At 34.3% G+C, this 22,771-nt stretch overlaps 2 protein-coding genes and 1 long non-coding RNA gene across 3 annotated transcripts; all 3 read right to left on the reverse strand.

Moving 5' to 3' along the window:
- Nucleotides 1-362: 362 nt before the first annotated feature.
- LOC18011244 (cytochrome c biogenesis protein CCS1, chloroplastic) lies at nucleotides 363-3,208 on the reverse strand. The gene is made up of 8 exons (XM_006393200.2): nucleotides 2,720-3,208; nucleotides 2,423-2,642; nucleotides 2,225-2,336; nucleotides 1,842-2,114; nucleotides 1,484-1,749; nucleotides 1,216-1,372; nucleotides 1,030-1,113; nucleotides 363-871 (listed from the first exon to the last, which is right to left on the reverse strand). The coding sequence occupies exons 1-8, from the start codon at nucleotides 3,123-3,125 to the stop codon at nucleotides 725-727; spliced, it is 1,665 nt and encodes a 554-aa protein (XP_006393262.1). The 5' UTR covers nucleotides 3,126-3,208; the 3' UTR covers nucleotides 363-724.
- A 4,325-nt stretch (nucleotides 3,209-7,533) lies between these two features.
- Nucleotides 7,534-9,834, reverse strand: LOC18011260 (pseudouridine kinase). The gene is made up of 8 exons (XM_006393202.2): nucleotides 9,668-9,834; nucleotides 9,461-9,563; nucleotides 9,334-9,372; nucleotides 8,963-9,060; nucleotides 8,755-8,869; nucleotides 8,591-8,673; nucleotides 7,955-8,489; nucleotides 7,534-7,821 (listed from the first exon to the last, which is right to left on the reverse strand). The coding sequence occupies exons 1-8, from the start codon at nucleotides 9,806-9,808 to the stop codon at nucleotides 7,757-7,759; spliced, it is 1,179 nt and encodes a 392-aa protein (XP_006393264.1). The 5' UTR covers nucleotides 9,809-9,834; the 3' UTR covers nucleotides 7,534-7,756.
- Nucleotides 9,835-15,843: 6,009 nt separating this feature from the next.
- LOC112082898 lies at nucleotides 15,844-17,094 on the reverse strand. Its single transcript, XR_002897427.1, has 4 exons — nucleotides 16,994-17,094; nucleotides 16,788-16,882; nucleotides 16,074-16,606; nucleotides 15,844-15,890 (listed from the first exon to the last, which is right to left on the reverse strand). It is a non-coding gene; the product is annotated as an uncharacterized LOC112082898 (long non-coding RNA).
- Between the last annotated feature and the right edge of the window lie 5,677 nt (nucleotides 17,095-22,771).

A 22,771-nucleotide genomic window follows, 5' to 3' on the forward strand; every position in this document is an offset into this window, starting at 1 on the left:
AAAACAAGATAAGATAAGAGAAGACAATGAGAGAAGAAGCCATAGAATTTGAAGTGTGTAAGAAATTTGGTTATTAGCTACTTCATCAGGATCAAGATTGATCGTAGCCTCAGATTGGCAGAAGGAATGTCGTAAATTGATGGTTCTTGAGGATAATAAAATACTTGTTGATCCATTAGAAGATGTTGTGATTGCTACTGTCTCTGAAGTTTTTACTGCAATCTGTGTTGTTGCTGATCTAATTCTCTAGCAAATTTCTCAAAGTAGTCGAAGGCAAGTGTTTAATCTCCATATTATTGGTCAATTGATTATAAAATGTAAACAAAAGATTGATTATAGAATTTATATTACCCGAGAGGCTATTCAAAAATATTGACAATAATTTATAAAAAAAACTATAGTGCGACAAAAAGATGCGGAATTGTAGCTAGATCATACATACAGATCATATAACTAGACAAACAAGAAAACCTACCCACAAAAAAAAGTATTCACCCTATATATTCTAACTTCAAGGTGTAGAAACTCAGACCCTTCAAATAAAATATACAATGCAAATCAATTCCGAAGTCTCAATTTCTATAGCTCCTCTCTCTTCCCAAATGATCAGCAACATGTAGAATGCGCTCCCAAGTGCGTTCTTGAAACCTATACCTTTTTTTTTTCACAGATCTGTACAACTTTATTGGCTTTGTCTTGAAATGTATCAGACTCGAAGAACCAATCAAGAAAGCTCGGAGGCAACAGAAGTCTTCTTGATTAGCTCAGGAACTTGATCGAGCAAACGATTCATATCATCAGGGAATTCGTTTTTGGCTCTGTTGGTTCTTCCCCCGACCACCAATGTTGTTCCGTTTTGTAATGCCCATATCTTCATATTATGTTTCAGACAAACATAAGAGGTCGAGTTTACACAAAAACAGAGTTAGACAATGAACATGTTGCTGGAGGTGGAAGACCAAAATCTAGTTGACACATTGGTATAGAAACAAGACTCTGATCCATATCGATTTTAAGAGTTACTTTTACCTGTGAATGAGATAAGTAACTGATGCAGGTTGTGAGCATTAGAGCACCAAAACCAGCGTATACAATTGGTACTCCAGGGTCAGTCTAAGAAACCAGACCAAGAACAAACATATTATATTATCCTGAAAAAAACTAGGATCTCTTTACTTTTCTTGTGTGTACCGTTGACAAGAAATTTTTATTTACCTTTAACTCAAGACCAGTGCTTCCAATTGCATCCTCAATAACGATCTTCATACCATCGATTTCAATGGGAAGCTTCGAGTTCGGTCTCCTTATTCCCGCAAATTTCCCTTCCAAATCGTACACAACAATGGATTGTAGATCCCGAGCAAGCATCGATCTGTAGAAAAATGTGAGTCTACGTCAAGAATCCTAGAAAATGTTCCATCTCTACTACTTTCGTTGGCTTAATTGTAAAGAGTTGTTCTTTAGAGGTTAAGAGGGTTCTTACATTCCTTTGACATTGGGAGCATTAGTATCACCAACTGGTAAGAAAGTCCCATATAACTTCTTGTCTCCATTGATCTTAATAGGTGCCATAGCCAAGTTGAATGGTCCTTCACCATCCTTTGTCACCTGCAAAGCCGAGAAACTCCAATCTGTCTGGTATATAGTGACCCCACCGTATCTCAGGGGATCATTAACGCTGATTGTCTTTCTCAGAACCTCTTTCCCATTAAGGTCACGTAGTGAAAGATCAGAGTGAAACTGTGAGACCTACAATAAATCAAACAAAGAGTTCTAAATTATTGTGAATGGTCACAAGACATAATCAGAGAGCAGAGAAAGCAGAACAAAAAGAAACTCACCTCTCCACTATCATAATAGTCCATGGTAAATCGGTTAACATGAACTTCCGTATTGAAAGCATCTGTTGGAACTGAGAGAAACCCAACTGGACCTAAGACATCTCCCATGACAAAATTTAGCCCTTGAGGAACTGTGACCGAGCCTCTAAAGCTCCCGGTTGCACTAAGTGTTCCACCCAACATAATCAGAAGCATTGCTATATGCACTCCAATAGGCGCAAACCGACCAGCCAAACCCTTAAAAGCGTATAACGAAGGACCCTTCATAAATACCTGCAGAACAAACAAAATTCAAAAGTTACTACTAGAACAAGACAATCAAACAATTACCTCACAGACGCATATAGAAGAACTTGAAAAAGAGAGAAGAACTAATGCCTAACCTCATATCCATCACCCATCAAAATAACTCCCAAGTCTTGAATAGATGCTCTTTGAAGAGTATCTGCAAAGTCTTGCTTTTTAATTGCCTCATCTGACTTCATAAAACTCCATCTGAAATTTTTTTTAAGTCATGTATTCCTTAGTAAATAGCTGTTAACCAGAAACAAGGAGCTACAAAAGGAAGAAAAAAAACAGACCTCCTTGCAACCTTAACGAGAGGTATCTGAGTAGTATAAGTGCATGCCATAAGTGAAGCTGCTAAGAGAACCAACATCCCAAGAAATATAGGAGCAGAGTACATGTGATCCAACCCAAGTGTAAAAATCCATCTCCAAGTGAAGAAACCTAGCACAGGATTGTCCTCTGGATACTTTTGAAAATAGAAATCAGGGGTTTCACCTTGTTCAATCACAGTGCCTAAAGAGATCGAAATTTGATCAGTTTTCAATGTTAAACAATTTACAAAAGGAAAAATCCAAACCCTAGAAACTTACCGAGAGCCATGAGAGCAGCAATGGTGAACATTTCTGTGATAGCTAGAGGCAAATTAGACAAAACGGACAAAACCTTTCTCGGTAACCTCTTCAAAAACCCTAAACCACCGTCTCCTCCTCCTCCACCATTACCGCCTCCCTTAACAACCCCATCGCCGGAAATCTCCCCGCCGGTCTCTTCCGCAACCGGCGGCGCTGAATCGGAGAGCGAAATGGTCTTCGTGATACTTCCGCCACCGCTGCTCTTATTCGAAATCGTTTTCCCATCTCGAGGATTCTGAAGCTTGCAATTGGTAATCAGAGAGACGTTTCGTGTTCTGCACAAGTATGTAGAAGGACGAGAAAGAGGAGATTGTGGATGAAACTTCGAGAAATAGAGAATCCTAGGGTTTAGTGTTACTATCATATTCGAATTTGGGAATTTTTAGCTCAATCTCATCCTCATCTCTCTCAGTCTTCTGCTGAGTTTTTGTGTGGGGATAAAATGGAGCTTTGGTGGCAATTCTATTATCTTGTGTTTTTTTGAAGAAGATGAGATATAGATCCGAACCGGGTTCAATAACCAATTCCCGGTTTATCCGTTCGGTCCACTATATATATGTACACACACCAACACAAGTCATCTTGGAACTTGGAAGTTGCAAAACAAAACCAAAACACTTGTCTTGATAGAAAGTTTATAGTCCACGAGATGGAATATTCCGGCGGAAATGACGGTGATGTTGGCATTTCCTCCGTCGTCCACGCTTGTTTTAACACCTTGAATTCTTTGTCAGGTACAAAACATTTATGGTTTCATGTAATTAACTATAGCACTCTTAATATTGGTTAGAAAAACTAATTCATAGTTTGCAAATTAATGTGTAAGGTGTTGGAATCTTGGCTATTCCTTACGCACTTACCTCCGGTGGATGGATTAGCATTCTATTTTTCTTACTAATTGGAGCAACAACTTGGTACACCGGGTTACTCTTGCAACGTTGCCTCAAACTCGACCCTAATCCATAGTTACCCCGAAATAGCGGACAAAGCATTTGGGAAGAAAGGTCGGTTAGTAGTCTCTTTCTTCATATACTTAGAATGGTACCTAGTCGCGACCGCGATCTTGATTTTGGAAGCCGATAATATGTATCACATGTTTCAACACGCCACTATCCGATTCCGTGGATGTTTCACACTTGACAAGAAGCATTTGTTTATCTTTATTGCTTCTTTAATCGTTGTTCCGAGACTGTGTGGTTGGAAAAGCAAAATTTTCTCTCGTATATTTCGGCTGGTGGGATCCTAGTTTCTTGTATACTAGTAGCTTGGACCGGCGCTATTGAAAATGTCGGGTTTAAGAACAAGGGTGTTTTGGTCAATTGGTCAGGGATTCCTACAGCCATTAGTGTGTATCTTGTTTGCTACACTGCACATCCTGTCTTCCCAACCATCTACAATTCTATGAAGAACAAAGACCAATTCCCAAAGGTACTTAATGTGAAAATGTACTTAATTTACCATGGAGTTGTATAAAACATTTTCAATTGAAAAAATTTGGTATAGAACAACTTCTTCTATCATTGCTAACCGGTTTTTGTTTTATTTTTGGGTGTATATATAGATTCTTTTCATAAGCTTTGCCATATCATCAATGATATATGGTTTGATGGCAATCTTTGGATATCTAATGTATGGAGAAGAAGTGCAATCACACAAATCACTTTAAATCTTCCTACTCGTAAGGTAAGCACGGTGATAGCAATCACAACCACGGTTGTGTACCCGCTAACCAAATACGCATTAGTCCTTTCCCCCATCATGGAAGCGATCACGACAAGGCTGATCCAAGCGAACTACAAAAGGAGAAGCATCCGGATGTTGATTGGAACCGGGCTGGTTTTAGGAACAATGTTGGTTGCACTTGTTGTGCCGTTTTTTGGGTATGTAATGTCACTTATAGGAGCACTAATGAGTAGTTGTACTTCAATAGTGTTTCCATGTGTGATGTACCTAAAGATCACTAAGATACATAGGAGGTGTTGGGAGTTTGAGAGTGTGGTTTTGGTGGTGATTATCGTGATGGGTTTGGTTCTGAGTTTTAGTATGTTAGTAGTAAAAGTTGATGAAGATGTTCGATTTTTTGTTCCTTCAAGTTTCCAGTACTCCATGACTTTTATAGACCCTTTGCAGTTTTTCTAGAAATTGGAGTGAAACAACTGAAATGAACAAGGTTTAGTTTAAGGTCATGTTCGTTTTTGAATCCAAACGTTGCATAGATGCAAATGCTCAAATGTTGTTCGTTTGAACACTTTAGAACCAGTATTTGGATGCTGTATCTGGATTTAAAATCAACAACATCTCAAAAATCTAGATATTTAAGATGCTAAAAAATGCAAATCTAGCATTTCAAAAACCAAAAGACTAAAATACTCTTACGTATAATATATTCATGATTATCTATAAAATATTATTTTTGGCAAAATAATTATTTCTCACCAAAACAAAAAGACCACTAAAACCGCATAATTGTGGTTTTTGGCTAAATCATGTTTTTCTGCTAGAAAATCTTGATTTTTGACCAAAACCACAAAATCTTATATTTTTTCCGTGAAAACTATAAATCATGTTTTCCTCGCAAATCTACAAAAAATCTCAATTTTCCCATCAAAACGAAAAGCTTCGATGTCTAGTCAAAACCACAAAATCTTGGTTTCTCGTCAACAACGCTAAAATCATTTTCCTGCCAAAAACGCAAAATTTTGATTTTCTGCCAAAAATGCTAAATTTCGATTTCCTGCTAAAAACGTTAAATTTCCTTTTCTCACTAAAAACACAAAATGTTGTTTTTCCACTAAAAACGCTAAATTTGAATTTTTCTACCAAAACGCAAAATCTCAGTTTTCCAACGAAAACACAAATTTATTTCTCACCAAAACTGCAAAATCGCCAGTTTTGTAGCCATATCTGAGAAATGATGTTTTGCCGCATATTTTTGTTTTGCCATCAAAAATACAAAATTTTGATTTTTCATAAAAAATGCAAAATTTTGATATTTGCCAAAAACACAAATTCCTATTTCCCGCCAAAAGGTGAAAAAATCTCTAGCTAATCTACGAAATTATGTTTTCCTGCAAAAATGCAATATTAATTTTTTCTGTAGTTTTAAAATTTAATTTGATAAAAATATCACTTTGAAATAATTTTAAGTTAATCTAATATAAAATTAATTTAATTATAAATAAAAATAATTATTCAAAATATATCCTTTTTATTCATTTGATATATTTTACATCCAACTATTTTTTTAGATTCATAAACAAACAATTTTGAATTTAGACTCAGCATCTTAATGCAAAATAATTTTTTAAAACAAATTATATCTAGATAATAGATGTTAAATCTAGATGCAGCATCTAGATGCTAAAACGAACAAGGCCTAAACCGTTTAGATCTTAAATTGGCAGAGAAATTACTTCTCTCGTTTTTGTAATTTTCTTAGTATAATGCTATAATATGTTTTGAAAAAAAAAACTTTGTTATTAAAAATTGAACAAAGCTCCTGATCATTTAAAGTTATAAGTACAAAAATGATCACATGTTTTACGATTTCTGTTCATTGATGTTGAATTTCATTATTTGACGCCAACATAAAACCTTGGCCTAGTCAATTACGTTATACGTATATGGAAAGTATTATGCAGTATGAAAAGAATATAGCCATAAACTAGTAAAAAAAAAATGCCGATAGTCAATGTTTAGAACTCTTTCGTAGGGTTACCTTTTTTTTGGAATCTTATACAAATATACCCACGAGTGGGTTCGGTTATGTTGAGGCTCTTAACTTTAATTCGTTGAACCTACGTACGTATGAACTCTAACTCCTTTCATATGTGTTTCGTTTAGTTTTGTCTACCTCCTTTACCTATCAAATTAAATTTGGTACTATTTTTCACACAAATACATTATTCGAGTAGGTTCGTTATGTTTGGGCTATCTCTTTGTATCTTATGGCATATCCTAACAGCTCCAATAGAAGTGTAGAACCATTTCCATATGTTGTAAATAGAACTATCTACGGTAAAATTGTTAGAGCATTTCCAAACTACCTCTATTTTTGTCTCTATACTCTATTTTAGAGAAAAATTTTCTCCAACACATCTTTATTTTTTCCTCTAAAATAGAGAAATGCTATTTCTTCCTATATATATAGAGGAACTCTATTTCTTACTCTATAATGGAGTTGAACTTTTTTATTTATAAAATAGTCCTTTCATTTCTAATTTTTATTAATGATTAAACAAATAATAGTTTTTACAAATGATTGTCCATATTTGATAAAATGGTCTGATAATGCTTTGAGGTTCAATACAGAGGCATGCTGATTCTCATGAGTTTAACTAATCACTTTTATAAAATATTTATTGTGTCTGATTTCCATTGACTAATAAAATCAAAATCAAATATATTTCAGATTTATTGTGATGTTTAAATCAAAATTTAATATGTTTTGTTATTTTTATGTGATGTAATGTAATATTCTTTATATAATAAATATTTAATTTAAATAATATCATGATTTTATGTAAATTTTGTAAGGCATAAAATAAATGGGGTTAAAATGTAAATGTTTATAATTAAAAAATATTTCTAATAAAATAAAAAAATATAAAATCAATAATAGAAGAATACATTGGAGAGAAATCCATCTCTATTATAGTGTTCTTCTATTTTAGAATCAAAAATAGAAGAATACTTTAGAGATGGTCTTAGTAGACTATTCATGGTTATCAAATGTATTGTGTGGATAGTTAGCTTCGTCTGTCGAATATGAATATGATAAGATCATCGAGAATATAATAAAATCAAATTGGTGATATAATAGACAACAACAAATGAAACCAAACCAAAAAAAAGTGAAGACAGACATTAATTTGCTTAATAAGAGAGGAACACAAAAACAGAAGAAAACTTTGATATATAGTGTACATAAGAAACAGTTACTAAGCCCAAATGCCAAAGGACTCTTTTGGCAAGTGAACCAACAAGATCATTTCTTCACAGCATGGACTGATGATGAACCAACAACATCTTGGCGCCATTGTAAACCAACTCCGCATCATCTGTACGGTCAAACCAAAACAAAAAGTGTAAACCGGCTCAGACCCGATACAACCAAAATATATGGTGAGCTAACCAAAACTTAAAACCATAAGTAAGACTCTCATTCATATTGACACATATTTAGTTCATTACCAGAAACAAGATCCAACTTGAACTCAGTAGGCACATTGTCATCTGACTCAACCGCAGCTTTAGCCGAGGCAATGCCAACTGCTAAACTCTGTAACAGATCTAAACCATCGCTTAGCGATGCGACTGTACCGCCTACAAGACAATCGCCTGCACCAGTGAGCTTCTTGACTTTGGCTGGTATGGTTGGGAAATGCATTGCGTAAAGACTCAATCCTGATTCAGAAAACCGGTTCTGTGAACAGACTGATTGTACTCTTTTGAAGATCTCTCCGCTTTTAGGGAACTTCCGGTTTATGTTCAGAGCCTTCTTGGGGTTTCCCTTGGAGCATAAGAGAGCTCCATTGGAGCCAAGGGTTACGATAACTACTTTAATGCCACTTTCAAGAAGAACCAAAATAGCTGGCTTTAGCAGGGTGAATATATCTTCAGGTGAAAGCTTATTCTCTTCTGATTTAAGGGAGTGAAACAGTTTCTTGGCGCAGAGAGTATTTGCCATTGCTATGAGTTCGTCTTGGTTTGGGGACACTATCGTTACCTATGTCAAGATACAAAACCTAAAATCTGTTGGTTTGCAAGTTGCAATATAGACAAAGGAAAAGAATCTAACTTTCATGAGTATGGAGACATAACACTCACATACTTGGCAATTGAGGTGATTCTCTGCGACTTTGTGACCGACACGGGCTCAAACCATACAGGAACATTGAACTCTGCAGCCACTTCAAGAACAAAAATGTTAAGAAGACAGTCAAAACGAAGAATTAACCATACAATCAAACCGAGAAACTCTTAAGCATTACATTTGCAAGATGTTTCCAAAGCAAGAGTACTGAGATTTGCATCTACCATAAGAACAGGAGAGTTGCTTATGTTGTATTCAAACCGCTGGATCCACTCAGGTGTCAGAAACTTTTCCTGCTCCAGAAAACAGTTTAAAACATAACTTAAAAGATGAGATGGATTAGATGAACATTCTATTACGGTATTACAAATGAAAAAGATACATACAACTGCTTCCACACCAGCAACACCAGCAGCAACTTCTCCATTAATGTCATATACAAGCGATACAATGGGAGTACTGATGTCTTCGCGTCTCAAGATTCCTGCATCATTGACCAAAACAAAAGCTTGTCACATTCAACCGTCAGAGACAAAGAAAAAGGACTAAATTTGATTGAATATTTGATATATAGATATGAAACAGTATTCATCAAATTGGTCTCACTTGTTATGAAATCTCCTAAAATTGATTTCTCTTAAAAAGACAAAGACTTTTCAACTGAATCATGCATCAGGTTCCTTGCTATACAACGCAATACCGATCCTTTCGTAAGAGAAACCACAAGAGTTTAGAGAAGTTGCAGGAAAAAGCTAACCTTCCATGGAGAGCTTCCACTCTTTCAATAATACATTGGCTGTGTATTTAAACAAAAAGAACAAAATTAAGCTCGCAAGAAACGTTTCAGGTGAAATCTGTTGCATAACACTATCGAGATAACATACCTGGGCCATCAAATCCCAAAGTACCAATCATAAAAGGTCTAATTCCAAGCTTGAAGATGCACTCAGCTACGTTTCTTGCTACACCACCAGGTGCAAACAAGACCTGATATCAAAAGACAAGAAGCCTATGATAACCAAAACCTCGATGCTTTAATTACAACCACATGACAGATTGCCATACAAATCGCAAGAAAATGTGATTAAAACCTGGCCTGGGACGGTGGATCCTGAGATTGGTGGGGCTAAGGGCTTGGCGTGAACATCCAGAACTAGCGCACCGATTATGACAGGCTCCACCTCCATTGATGAACAGTCAGATACATCTCTCTGTGCGAGTTTCCTCATCATTTCTTCGATACTCTCCACTTCAAGATCCTCTCAGACAGATTGATCTGTCTTTTTGTCTCTCTTGTCAAAACTTATGGATCTACCTGACCCGACCCGTCCCGACCCGACCCGACGCACAATTATTTAATCATTTTAATTTTAGAGTGATTTAATCAATATATACAATTGACCATTAAATTAGATAAGTAGCAACGTTAGTTTAAAAATTAGGAGAATAGAAAAGAGAAAAAAATATACCATAATTATCTTTTTTATATTAGATTAATTAAAAAAATGCCATTGTTTTGAAAATATCTTTTTGGATTGTTTATTTAGTCGTTAACACTTTTCATCTGATTGTATCAATACTGTTCATCCGATAAGTGAATATGATAACTAAAATTATATCGTGATATCTTAACATTTTATATGTGTTAACCATATATTTATCATGTCTAATCAGTTATCGTATTATGAAATATCAATTTCAAATTACATGTTAACTACATATTTATCATGTTAATTTAGTTATCATATCATAAAAAATTTAAAACATCAATATAAATCAATTTTGAAAAGAATATTAACATGTTAACAATAGTAATTCTGAGTTATCGGTACTTAGAATGTGTTAACATATTAAAGATCCAACTAATAGTTAATGTGCTAAGACTAAGAGGTGGTGAAAAATATATATATTCAACTGTTGAATTGCTATAATGGGTGTGTTGAAAAATGTGTGAATCTGATGTAGATTAATTGGTGTTGAATAAATTCAACATGTTGAAAAACAAAAGTGGTAGAGACACGATGCTACATAGACCATTCATATTCACACAAAGAGAAAAACTGTTTTTATCTCTTATTTTTATTTCACTCTAGTTATTTGAAATCAATTATTTTATAGAAAATTATTATTTTTGAAAATAAAAATTATGTCAAAATTCATCATTTTTGTACTCTATTAATAGAGACTTGTTTTATTCAATTTGGACACAGAAAAAATATTTTTTAAATAATATATTGAAATATAAATTATTTAAATAATGGGGTAAGAGGCTGAATTTTATTAAACAGAACCATTGTAGAAATTAAAAATTGAATGAATATTGAATTATTAGGTGAAAGAGAGAGATGATGATGTGGAGTGTTAAAAGAGAAAAAAGTAAGGTGTTAATATTGAAACCAATTTACATAGTCTAACAATAATATCTGCTATTTATGACATGTTAACAAGAATATCTTATACTTTTAACGTGTTAACATAATAAAAATCAAATAATAATAATAGTGATAATATTAGTTGTACTTAGTTCACATTTTTGGGAACTTGATTACAAGTATATTTGTAATTATTATGTATTACATGCAATGCTAAAAAGAAATTAGATGTAACTAATTAATTACCCAGAAAATTAGATGTTAACCAACTAAATTCTAAGGTGTATTTCAACTCTGAGCTGGTTTTAGGAAGACTAATTGCTTCTAACAGAAATCGAATACCATCAATTAAAGAGAACAAACAACAATGAATGTTATTTCTTGGATGAAGCTGGATCATGTGGCCATATGAGTTAGCTTCTCCGCCATCTCCGTTCAACCTCACTTCACTAATTCTGGTGAAAACATCCAAGATGAGGATGAAGAACTAGCAATAAGCAGAGAAATAAAGTTTTTTTATATTCTGCTTTACCATCAATAGAAAGATGCTATCATTGGAGAAGAGGAAAGACAAGAGGAAGGAGAAAAGAGAGAAAGAATGCAAAAAATAATTAGAGGAGTAAAATATCTTTTACTTGCATGAAACACCGTAGAAAAAGTGGTCAAACTTTCCTACCTAATTTTGTAGTTATTGGATACCATATGTATTACTCTTAATTTTTGAGATTGGGTTATTTTTTGTTTTTTTTTGCTTAAATATTTCACCTTGTATTGTGTATTTCTAGTAGAAGATATATTGTTTCTAGTGATCATCTCATCTCGTAGTTTTTTTTTGCTGTTGGAGATGTATTCCGCATTCTCGGTTTAACCTGGTATGAATCAAGATCGATTTAGTTGATCTCGGTTTATGATGGTTCATATCTAAAGAATATTCGATCCATTAACTACGTACCTATAGACTTATTAAGCCTGACTTACAATATCTACATTAACATCTGAACTTCGTGAAATATTTCTGATTTTTATCCGAGAAAAAAAGTAAAACTAAAATACAAATCCAAATAGGAAAAAGAAATAGAAGAGACTCCTCCTCATTCGGAAAACAAAAATTTCACAGAAGACCTTGATGGCTTCTTTTTCTTTTCTAGGTTAGCTCGTCTTTCTAAAAACTTAATCTTTTATATAACTTGAACTACGAATGACTTGATCCCTTTTTAAAATTACGTAGACAGATTTTACAAGATGCAACTATAATATCAATAAAATCATAATTTATCATAGAAACAACCCAACTCCGACTTCTTTGGTAATAATATCTCCTAAACCCAAACTGATTTCAACTATATACAAGATAGATGAAATCCAGTTCTTACAGTTGTTAAGGTTTCTAAAGTACGTTGTTTAATGCAAATTTTTTTGTTTGCCTCAAATTGCTCACGATATATAACTATGTTAACTAGAGTCTCTAGAATCATATGCTCTGCACACAAAAAAAAATAACAAATCATATACAGACAATACTGTGTTTAATTAATGACTAAGAACATCTCTAACTCACTTTTATTTTCAACTCTAAAATAGAGGAATGCTAATTCTGTATTATAAAGTAAATTATCCTTTGATATTAAAAACAAATATTTTGTTGTTTGTATGATAAACACGTTTGCACTCCAGCTGAATTTACAAACAATGCAAGCGATGTTAACCTACAACATGATCGCGAGACTGCCGATTTCTTCCTGATATCTACGAGACTGCCAATTTGAGCTGGAAGATTTTTGTAGAACAGGCAATTGAATTGTCGTCTCCATCATTAATTCAACCTAAAAACAAATTTGTAGAGATTATATATATATATATATATATTTAATCTAATTATGAGCATGATTTATGGCCGAGCAATATCTAAAATGTACGCTTCATGAAGTTCACAACAAAAGACAGTAATATATGATATATCATACCATCACTACCGTATGGTTCAGTATACACGATATTATATTTTGGTGACAATTGTAAGTTTAGACTTTAATAATTTCAGTTCATGAAATTAATCCCAAGATCATCTAGATTCATTATAATCCAACCAAATATACTTTATAGAAAAAGTAGAAACACTTACCTTGATCCATGTTTCCTTTTAGTGTTTGTGATGGAAATGAGCTTGATTTCTTCTTCTTTAACCTTTTCTTTTATGATCCCTTTGATGGAGAGGAGATCTAAATATTTCTTTCTTTTAATTATAGATGTGTGTTCTAGTGTGTTGTATGTTAGTTTCAAAACTTTATGACTATGAACCCTTATATAGTAATATAAACCTTCTCTAATAGTGAGATGTGTGAGGACAAGTGTTAAGCTTAGACTTCTTAAGCATAACATGTGTCAACAAATACACATGCACCAATCATAATTAGACACACTTAACTATATGTGTCTTATAACAAGAAAACACACATGTAACCATCACAATTAGAACACACATCCCTTTAATATATAATACCCTTAATGAAAAGATTTAATATCATAAGGTAAGGAAGAGGATCATCAATAAACCCAAATTCTAACATCCTTAATCAAAACTAATCCATCATAGTATTGTCTTTTATGTTAGAATTTTAAACATTAATGTGAACTTGATCCATAGACACATATGTCACCATAAAAAAACATTCTTACATTCTCCCACTTGACATATGTGTCGACTTGATGATTTTATTAACTTTAAAGCGCGCTTTTATATCAAGTTCACTTATCTTTTAACTATAACAATAAAATCAGAATTAATTCAATCATGGTGGTTACAAGTCATTCAATCGACATGATCCCTTCCATGTATCACAACCAATCCTAATTTTATATATATATATATATATATAGCTTCTTTTATGTTGAGATCCTATATTCTCAAACTAACATTACATCGAGAAAAACCTTTATTCTCGAACTAACTTTACATTGAGAAGAACTTTTATTCTCAATCTAACCTTATGTTATCTATAAACCGTACATGTACACTCTTTAATGATAACATAATTTATAAACCAGAAACGTAATAACTTTAAGTGAATTCACAGTGTCACAACCATACTAAGCAAACCATAACTATAATAACAAGGCTTTATCTATAACTAGGTGAGTGCCTGCACTACGTGCGGGTGGTTTTATAATAATTATTTGTTTTTCTTTTTTTTGGTTGTTTGAAAATTTTGATAAGTAATACCGATTTTTGTTGATGTAATTTTGCAAACTTTGTATTGTTATTATTTAAGTAGAATGGAATAAGTGAATAACTTATGGTATGAGGTATACGTATTTCATAATAAAACAGATGGAGACTGTTAATGTGTTAGAAGCTAAACGTTTGAACTAATCGGTACATTGAACTTATTGTCAACAAAATATTCTTCATAGTTTTCACTTTTCATTTTGCAAATTCTAAACCTGAAACCAACATTGATAATGTATATATTGTCAACGAATACCTCATATACAGATTCAACACATTTCTAGTCCAAGATACTTATTTTTGACAAAGGTTGATAATCAGAGTAATTGGCAAAACCTATTGACGTCCAACAATTAGATTATTGTAGTAGGAGACCAGTCCCCCCCAACGATCAGGATCAAGACATTTTTGTAACTGTTTTGTTTTGTAGGTAGTACGAAAGAGACATAAAGATCTCGATTAAGTGATTCGCTGAACAAAAACACACATGTTAGTCAGACCAAAGAGAGAGAGAGAGAGAGAGAGAGAGAGAGAGAGAGAGAGAGAGAGAGAGAGAGAGAGAGAGAAGATGCATACCACCAAGCGAGAAGGAGGACTTCCTTCTCATATAAGACTAATGATAGGACAGCTCTGACTCCGGATCATTGAAGATAATGATAGCTTTGAGTGGGCGAGACTGAAACAGAAAAGCATGGGACATTAACCCATGAGTATATAATATAGCTTCATGTATAGCTTTCAATACTTGCTAGGACATTCATATGCAAGTAGTGCTCCTTCATGCCGTCTTAAAGAATTTCTGCAGCCAAAACACAAACAAAATGAACTTTATATATTATACATGTGATACAAAAAATATAGCACCAATGACATAAAAAAAAATTGGCAAGCCACTCCAATGGAATATTGAATTGCAAACAATCCTCTTCATGTGAATATAAATCAATTGTGTTACTGAGGGAGTGTAAAACTCATCCAGAGAGAGAGAGAGGGGCAAAATTAAGAGAAAAACTCACCAACTAAAGTTTACTACACTTAGAACAATGCTGAAGAATATTCTTCGCCATCTCAAGTGCAATATGTAAAGAGCATAAGGCATGAATCCCTGATTTACTCCAAGGTCTTGCTCCTTCCAACGACACGAATATAGAGTACATTGCAGAGAACTCCAGAGATGAAATATAATAACTTTAGCTTCCATTTCAGGGATTCCGGTGATATATATTTATTCTGGTAAAAGAATTTGAGAGATGAAATGAAAATAAATTAGTTGCAGTTCTTTCCCTGCCATGATATGAATAATTTTCCAGTAAAAGCAACAATCACAATTCTGTAGTATTTATCAGGAAATAATGTGAACAGAGATTCAAGCCTCTAAACATTATCTTCCACTGAATCTCCTCTTATATTGATCTTACATTACTACAGATATTACTCACCTCAACTCTATATCTTAAAATAAGCCACCACATTTCCAACTAAATCCTTGTGTCTTCGCCTGCTAAGAATTTTTTTTGTTTTCTATCTCTTGAAACACTTATCTCAGCGGGAGAAACCTATGGCCAAATATACCAAAGCATTAGGCAGACCTCTTTGAAGAGGTCTTACCAATAAAATGTTACTATTAGATAAGAAACTCACAAGAAAAACAGAAGAACTGTTGTTATATGCTCTCATTGTACGCCTTATTGGATGAATATAGTTGATATATGACCTCTGCATAAGAAGGGTTTAAGGAAAGGTAAGCAGATTGTATTCAAATGTGCAGAAACGACAACAAATTTAAATCACTTTTGTTACTATTGAAATACCACAGATTACCCAACTAATCACAAAAGGGTGATGAGAAAAAGGTACAGTTATACATCGCATAATTCACATAGATGATAAAAAACTTACCTTTTGGAAGATAATTCAACTTAAAACCCTTGTCAATCGTGTTGATGAATTCCCAAATTTGTTCTTCTGAACTAACTCTATTTCAAGAGAGGAAGAATGTGAAGCAAAAAACCTAAGCACTGAAAAGAATATAGGATAAGAAAACACATTTTAATCATACCCACAGCTGCCAAATTCTCTTCTCTGTCAACACTATCACTCATGAATCTGTTTCTTCTTTTTTAATCATAAAAATAGAGCCATGACTGTATATTTGGTGTTCAAATTCGATTTCCAATGGATTTAAGTAAAAGCAAAATAATAGAGATATGTAAGGTTTATTACCTTCAACAATATTACAATACCATTAATTTTAATGATAGGTTTGGTCGATTGAACCCCATTTTCGGAAACCGACTTGACAACAACATAGAGATGAGAAAGAGGCAGCCTCCAAGTTGAAAGAGATTTTTAAATAACCCACTTAACCTGTTCGATTCCGTAAGAGATGTAGGCTGTTAACCAACTTATTTCCGTTAATCTTGCATTATGACCTGCCCAAAGGACAGATAATTACCATTAATCTTCTGAATTGGAGAAAAAATCTCTTCTAAAATATACAGATCTCATACCTTTACTTCTGAAAGTCAATCTAACAGCCATTATACTGAACTAATCATGGGGGCAAATTTTCGAAACTTGTGAGATTTAGGTTAATATCAATTGATGAGATACCTGCCACGGAGGAGGAGTGATAGCATAACCGATCGGAGGCGACGAAGAAGCATCAGACAATCTGTCGACGCCCACGTCGAGTAATTAAGCAAAGTCTGACAATAAGAGAATAGTAAGAGGGTAGTAACTGGGGAGGTCTTTTTCCAAAATCAATTCAGAGGAGATGTTTAGATTTAAGAGCAATGTTTTGCTTTCTAGAAACGAACCTGAACCTTCATCGGAAGAGACACCTTTCTTCACCAATTTAGAATTACTCTAAATCTTTGCGACGTCTCCTCTGTTTGAATTTCTTTTTCTAACATTTTGCCAAAGAGACATCTTTCTCACTCATTAGTGTAGGATGAGAGTTACAAAGGAGGATGAAGTTAAGAAAGAAGCTGAAGAGAGAAAAATATGAAAGGAAAAAGAAAGAAGAAGAAGCGACAGTCGACAGAGGTGAATGGAGACGGTCAACCCTAAAATTATCAAAGCCACGTGGCGCTCTCTCCAGTGCTGACGTGGCAAACAGCTGGAGAGAGTTGACCCTCTTTTATAGTATAGATACACATACGTTCTACATGGCCAATAAACGCCTTGGGTGGTAATCCTTTAGTCAACGGATCCGCTACCATTACTTCCGTCGAAATATGCTCAAAAGACACTCTACGCTTCTGTACTTCTTCTTTGACAGACAAGTAGTTTAACTCCATGTGCTTAGCACACTTCAAATACTTGTCATTCTTTGAAAAAAAGACAGCTGCGGAATTATCACAATAAATTTTCAGCAGCTTCTCTATACTATCGACAATTTGAAGCCCTGAGATAAAGTTCCGCAGCCATAATGCATGAATTGTAGCCTCAAAGCATGCCACAAATTCAGCCTCCATAGTGGAAGTAGCAATGACAGATTGCTTTCCACTTTTCCATGACACTGCTCTTCCAGCTAATAGGAACATATAGCCAAACATCGATTTCCTGCTATTGATGCATCCGACATAGTCTGAAGCTGAATATACAATGATCTCTAGATGATCGGATCTCCTATATGTAAGCATGTGCTCTTTGGTGCCTTGCAAGTACATGAGAACCTTCTTTGCAGCTTTCCAGTGGTCTATTCCGGGATTACTTTGACATCGACCCAACATAACAATAGCAAAACTGATATCTGGTCGAGTACATGTTTGAACATAGTTGAAACTCCCAACCACCGACGCATAAGGAATTCTTGCCATTTCCTTACGCTCTAATTTACTTTTCGGACATTGCATTTTGCTGCACTTATCGCCTTTCTGAATTGGAGCTATTCCTGCGAAGCAATTTTCCATTCTAAATCTCTCTAAGACTTTAAGAATATATCCTTTCTGAGACAAACTTAACCTACCTTGTGATCTATCTCGAAGAATTTCTATCCCAATCACATAAGATGCCTCACCCATATCTTTCATTTCAAAGTTCTTAGAGAGATAATTCTTTATATCATGTAACATACCCATGTCATTTGCAGCAAGCAAAATATCATCAACATATAAGACTAAAACCACAAACTTTCTCCCACTGACCTTAATGTAGATACAACGATCAACGATGATCTCTACAAAACCATATGACGTAATGGTATTATTAAATTTTAGATACCATTGTCTGGAAGCTTGTTTTAGTCCATATATTGACTTCCTCAGCTTACATACCAGATGCTCTTTTCCTGTGGCCACAAACCCTTCAGGTTGGTCCATATATACATCTTTCTCAAGCTCTCCATTCAGAAAGGCGCTTTTCACATCCATTTGGTGAAGCTCAAGATCATACTGAGCCACCAAAGCCCAAACAATTCTTAGAGAATCCTTCTTTGAAACTGGAGAGAAGGTTTCTTTGTAGTCGATTCCGTTCTTTTGGGTGAAACCTTTAGCAACAAGGCGAGCCTTGTACCTTTCAATGTTACCTTTCGAGTCACGTTTAGTCTTAAAGACACATTTACAACCAACGGTCTTGAAACCGTTAGGCAACTCTACTAAGTCCCATACATTGTTATCATCCATAGACTTCATTTCTTCTTTCGAAGCAATCAACCACTTTTCACAATTATTACTTTCCATGGCTTCTTGGAATGAGTTTGGGTCTTCATTAATGCTTAAATCAAATTCATTTTCAATAGTGTAAATCACATAGTCATCTGAAATGGCAGATATTCTTTCCCTTCCAGATCGCCTTAATGGTTCTAGTGGTACACTATTCTCTTCTTGAATTGTGATAGGTTCATTAACTGTACTTTCAGCTAATGGGTTTTGCACACTTTCATGTTGTTTTATTGTGCCATTTGACTGTGATGCAATAACAGGAACAACAACTTTAGGTGCAATACTAGGTGAAGGAATTTCAACTTGTATTTCTCTAATGTCTACCTTTTGTGGTTCACCACTCCCACTAGTTTCACCATTCTCAATGAACCGAGCATTGCCCGCCTCAACTATTCCCGTACTATGGTTATGGCAGTAAAACGTATACCCCTTTGATTTTTCAGGATAGCCAATGAAAAATCCACTGACAGTCCTAAAATCAAGTTTCTTTTCATGTGGGTTATACAACCTTACTTCTGCTAGATAACCCCAGAAACGTATGTGCTTTAAGCTAGGTTTCCTTCCTGTCCACAGTTCATAAGGGGTCTTAAGAACTGCCTTACTTGGAACCCGATTCAGCACATACGTCGCAGTCTTTAATGCATATACCCACAACAAAAGAGGTAACTAACAATTACTTAACATGCTCCTAACCATATCCATTAATGTACGATTCCGCCTCTCAGCTACACCGTTCTGCTGAGGAGTACCAGGCATTGTATACTGTGCACAAATGCCTTTACTTTCAAGAAGCTTTGCAAATGGACCTGGACATTGTCCACTTTCATTGAACTTTCCATAATACTCACCACCTCTATCAGACCTTACAACCTTTAGTTTTCTATCTAACTGCCTTTCCACTTTATCAATGAACACCTCTAGGACATTCACTGACTTAGACTTTTCATGCAGTAGATATGTATATCCATAACATGAGTAATCGTCGATAAAGGTGATGAAGTACTTTTCACCACTCCAAGACGAAACATCAAAAGGACCACAAACATTTGTATGTATTAACTCTAATAGCTGAGTGCTTCTTGTGGCTGTTTTCTTTACTGTATGTTTAGTTTGTTTTCTTTTAATACAATCTATACATACATTTAGGTCACTAAAGTCCAATTGAGGAAGAATATCATTCTTAACTAACCTCATAATCCTTTCTTTGGAAATGTGACCTAATCTTTGATGCCACAAGAAAGCAGAATTTTCATCTAATGCACTACGCTTAACACCTCGACTTTCAATATTAAACAAGGATTCAGAAAACATTTCATCAAGGTTGAACTTATAAAGTGAATCATACAAAGTATCACTACCAAAAAGATAATTATTCCGGTACAAGGAGAAAACACCATGTCCAACCTTGAAATCAAAACCTAAATTGTCCACCCTACTTACAAAAACAAGATTTCTAGTACATTCAGGTACATAGAGACACTTTTCAAGATCAATATGACATCAAGTGTCCATGAACAATCTATACGTCCCTATGCCTTCTATTCTTGCCTTCATCTTGTTTCCCATGAACAAAAACTGTTCAGGTCCTCTTATGGACCGGATCGAACTGAATCCCTGCTTAATATGAGACACATGAGTAGTAGCACCAGAATCTAACCACCAAGTATTACTAGGCACTTCTATAAGGTTCAGTTCAGAGCAAACAAAACTATAATGTTTACCTTTCTTTTCAAACCATGCCTTCCTTTTAGGACAATCTTTCTTGAAGTGTCCCTTTTGTCTGCAGAAGAAACACTTCTTTTCCTTATGAATTTTGCTTTCAGGGTCCTTCCTGAAAACTTTTCCTTCCCGTTGTCCTTTCTTCTTGGTTTTCCTTTATTGCTGCTGGCACCAAGACCTACGAGATTCACAACTTGATCCCTCATCTGCTTTAATCTCCCTTCCTCTTGAATCAGCATAGCCTTTAATTCTTTAAAGTTTCATTTATCTTTAATGTGTTGTAATTCACCTGGAACTGGCTAAACTCAAAAGGAAGAGAGTTCATGATGAATTGAACCAAGAACTGTTCATGAACCTCCATTCCCATGGTCGTTAACTTTGCGGCCAAATTCGACATGTGTGTCACATGATCATGAATTGGCTGCGATCGGTCAAACTTTCTTGTAGTAAGTTCATTCATTAAGTTTCCTACAATTGACTTATCAACCAAATCCGATTGTGAACACTCCTTAATTTTCTGCAAGAATTCCCTTGCTTTCTCTGTCTTAGGCATAGATGGCTTAATACGTTCCGCCATCGTCAACCTCATAAGGTTCAAGCTCAGCCTGTTAGATCGCTCCCATCTCTCATACCGAGACTTTTCAGATTCAGAGCTATCTACTGTAATGGCTGAGGGCTCCTCCTCTGTCAATATGGCAGAGTCCAATGCCATAACACCCAGTGTAAACCGGATCTGTTCAGACCATTCCCCATAATTAAGCCTATTGAACTTGGCGACAGAGTTAGCTGATGCAAACACATTTGACGAAGCTGCAAATATTTATACATGCTTATCCTTTAATACTTTGAGACTTTAATACAAATTCAGACACTGTAATATAAACTTTAAAGCATGAATTTAAGCAACCTTTGGGCAATACTTAAATGCATAAACTTTAATTGATGCTAAAATCTATACTTTTATGACTAGCCACATCATACACAAATCAAATAAATATGCTACTTTTGGGTATACATGTTATTGACCATAGTAAAAAATGGTTAATCCTTTTCATATTACTAATTATATTTAAATGATTCACCTTTGGGTGATCTCATTTAATATAGATAGTAAAACAATTGATCAATCAAACTTTAATATCATTTACAGCATCTTTTTTTATTATGATCAATTGACTATTTTTTTTTTTTCAATGTAGATATGTAATATAACAAAGCCACTTTGGTGACTAACATGCTATATATACAATATAAACATTAAAAATTTAATGGTAACTAAACCTTTCTTATGTTAACAATTCATAACTAGAACTTTAATTGTGACTTTAAAAACATATGAGACACCAACATACAAAAAACTAAATCAACTGTTCAAGTTTTATTTTTTTTTAAATGGTGTTCTCTTAAATCATAACAATTACTATAATAATAAATCTTTTCATAAAGGCACATGGATCTAACAATTATATGCAAAGAACTCTTCATGCATGGTAATTAAACAATGATACCAAATGTAAGTTTAGACTTTAATAATTTCAGTTCATGAAATTAATCCCAAGATCATCTAGATTCATTATAATCCAACCAAATATACTTTATAGAAGAAGTAGAAACACTTACATTGATCCATGTTTTCTTTTAGTGTTTGTGATGGGAATGAGCTTGATTTCTTCTTCCTTAACCTTTTTTTTATGATCCCTTTGATGGAGAGGAGATCTAAATCTTTCTTTCTTTTAGCTTTTATAGATGTGTGTTCTAGTGTGTTGTATGTTAGTTTCAAAACTTTATGACTATGAACCCTTATATAGTAATCTAAACCCTCTCTAATAGTGACATGTATGAGGGCAAGTGTTAAGCTTACACTTCTTAAGCATAACATGTGTCAACAAATACATATGCACCAATCATAATTAGACACACTTAACTATATATGTCTTACTACAAGAAAACACACATGTAATCATCATAATTAGAACACACATCCTTTTAATATATAATACCCTTAATGAAAAGATTTAATATCATAAGGTAAGGAAGAGGGTCATCAATAAACCCAAATTCTAACATCCTCAATCAAAACTAATCCATCATAGTATTGTCTTTTATGTTAGAATTTTGAACATTAATGTGAACTTGATCCATAGACACATATGTCACCTTAAGAAAACATTCTTACAACAATCACGTAATCAAACTTTGTTGATTCGTTGT

This window comes from Eutrema salsugineum, unplaced genomic scaffold, assembly GCF_000478725.1.
Source record: "Eutrema salsugineum unplaced genomic scaffold, Eutsalg1_0 scaffold_7, whole genome shotgun sequence".
In the NCBI taxonomy this organism is placed as follows: Eukaryota; Viridiplantae; Streptophyta; class Magnoliopsida; order Brassicales; family Brassicaceae; genus Eutrema; species Eutrema salsugineum.

Coding starts and splice junctions, on each gene's coding strand:
- LOC18011244 (XM_006393200.2), bottom strand. CDS start 3,125: ATGATAGTAACACTAAACCCTAGGATTCTCTATTTCTCGAAGTTTCAT. Junction 2,643..2,719: donor TGCTGCTCTCATGGCTCTCG/GTAAGTTTCTAG, acceptor CGATCTCTTTAG/GCACTGTGATTGAACAAGGT. Junction 2,337..2,422: donor CTCGTTAAGGTTGCAAGGAG/GTCTGTTTTTTT, acceptor AAAAAATTTCAG/ATGGAGTTTTATGAAGTCAG.
- LOC18011260 (XM_006393202.2), bottom strand. CDS start 9,808: ATGATGAGGAAACTCGCACAGAGAGATGTATCTGACTGTTCATCAATG. Junction 9,373..9,460: donor TTTGGGATTTGATGGCCCAG/GTATGTTATCTC, acceptor TTAAATACACAG/CCAATGTATTATTGAAAGAG. Junction 8,674..8,754: donor TTTGGAAACATCTTGCAAAT/GTAATGCTTAAG, acceptor TTGTTCTTGAAG/TGGCTGCAGAGTTCAATGTT.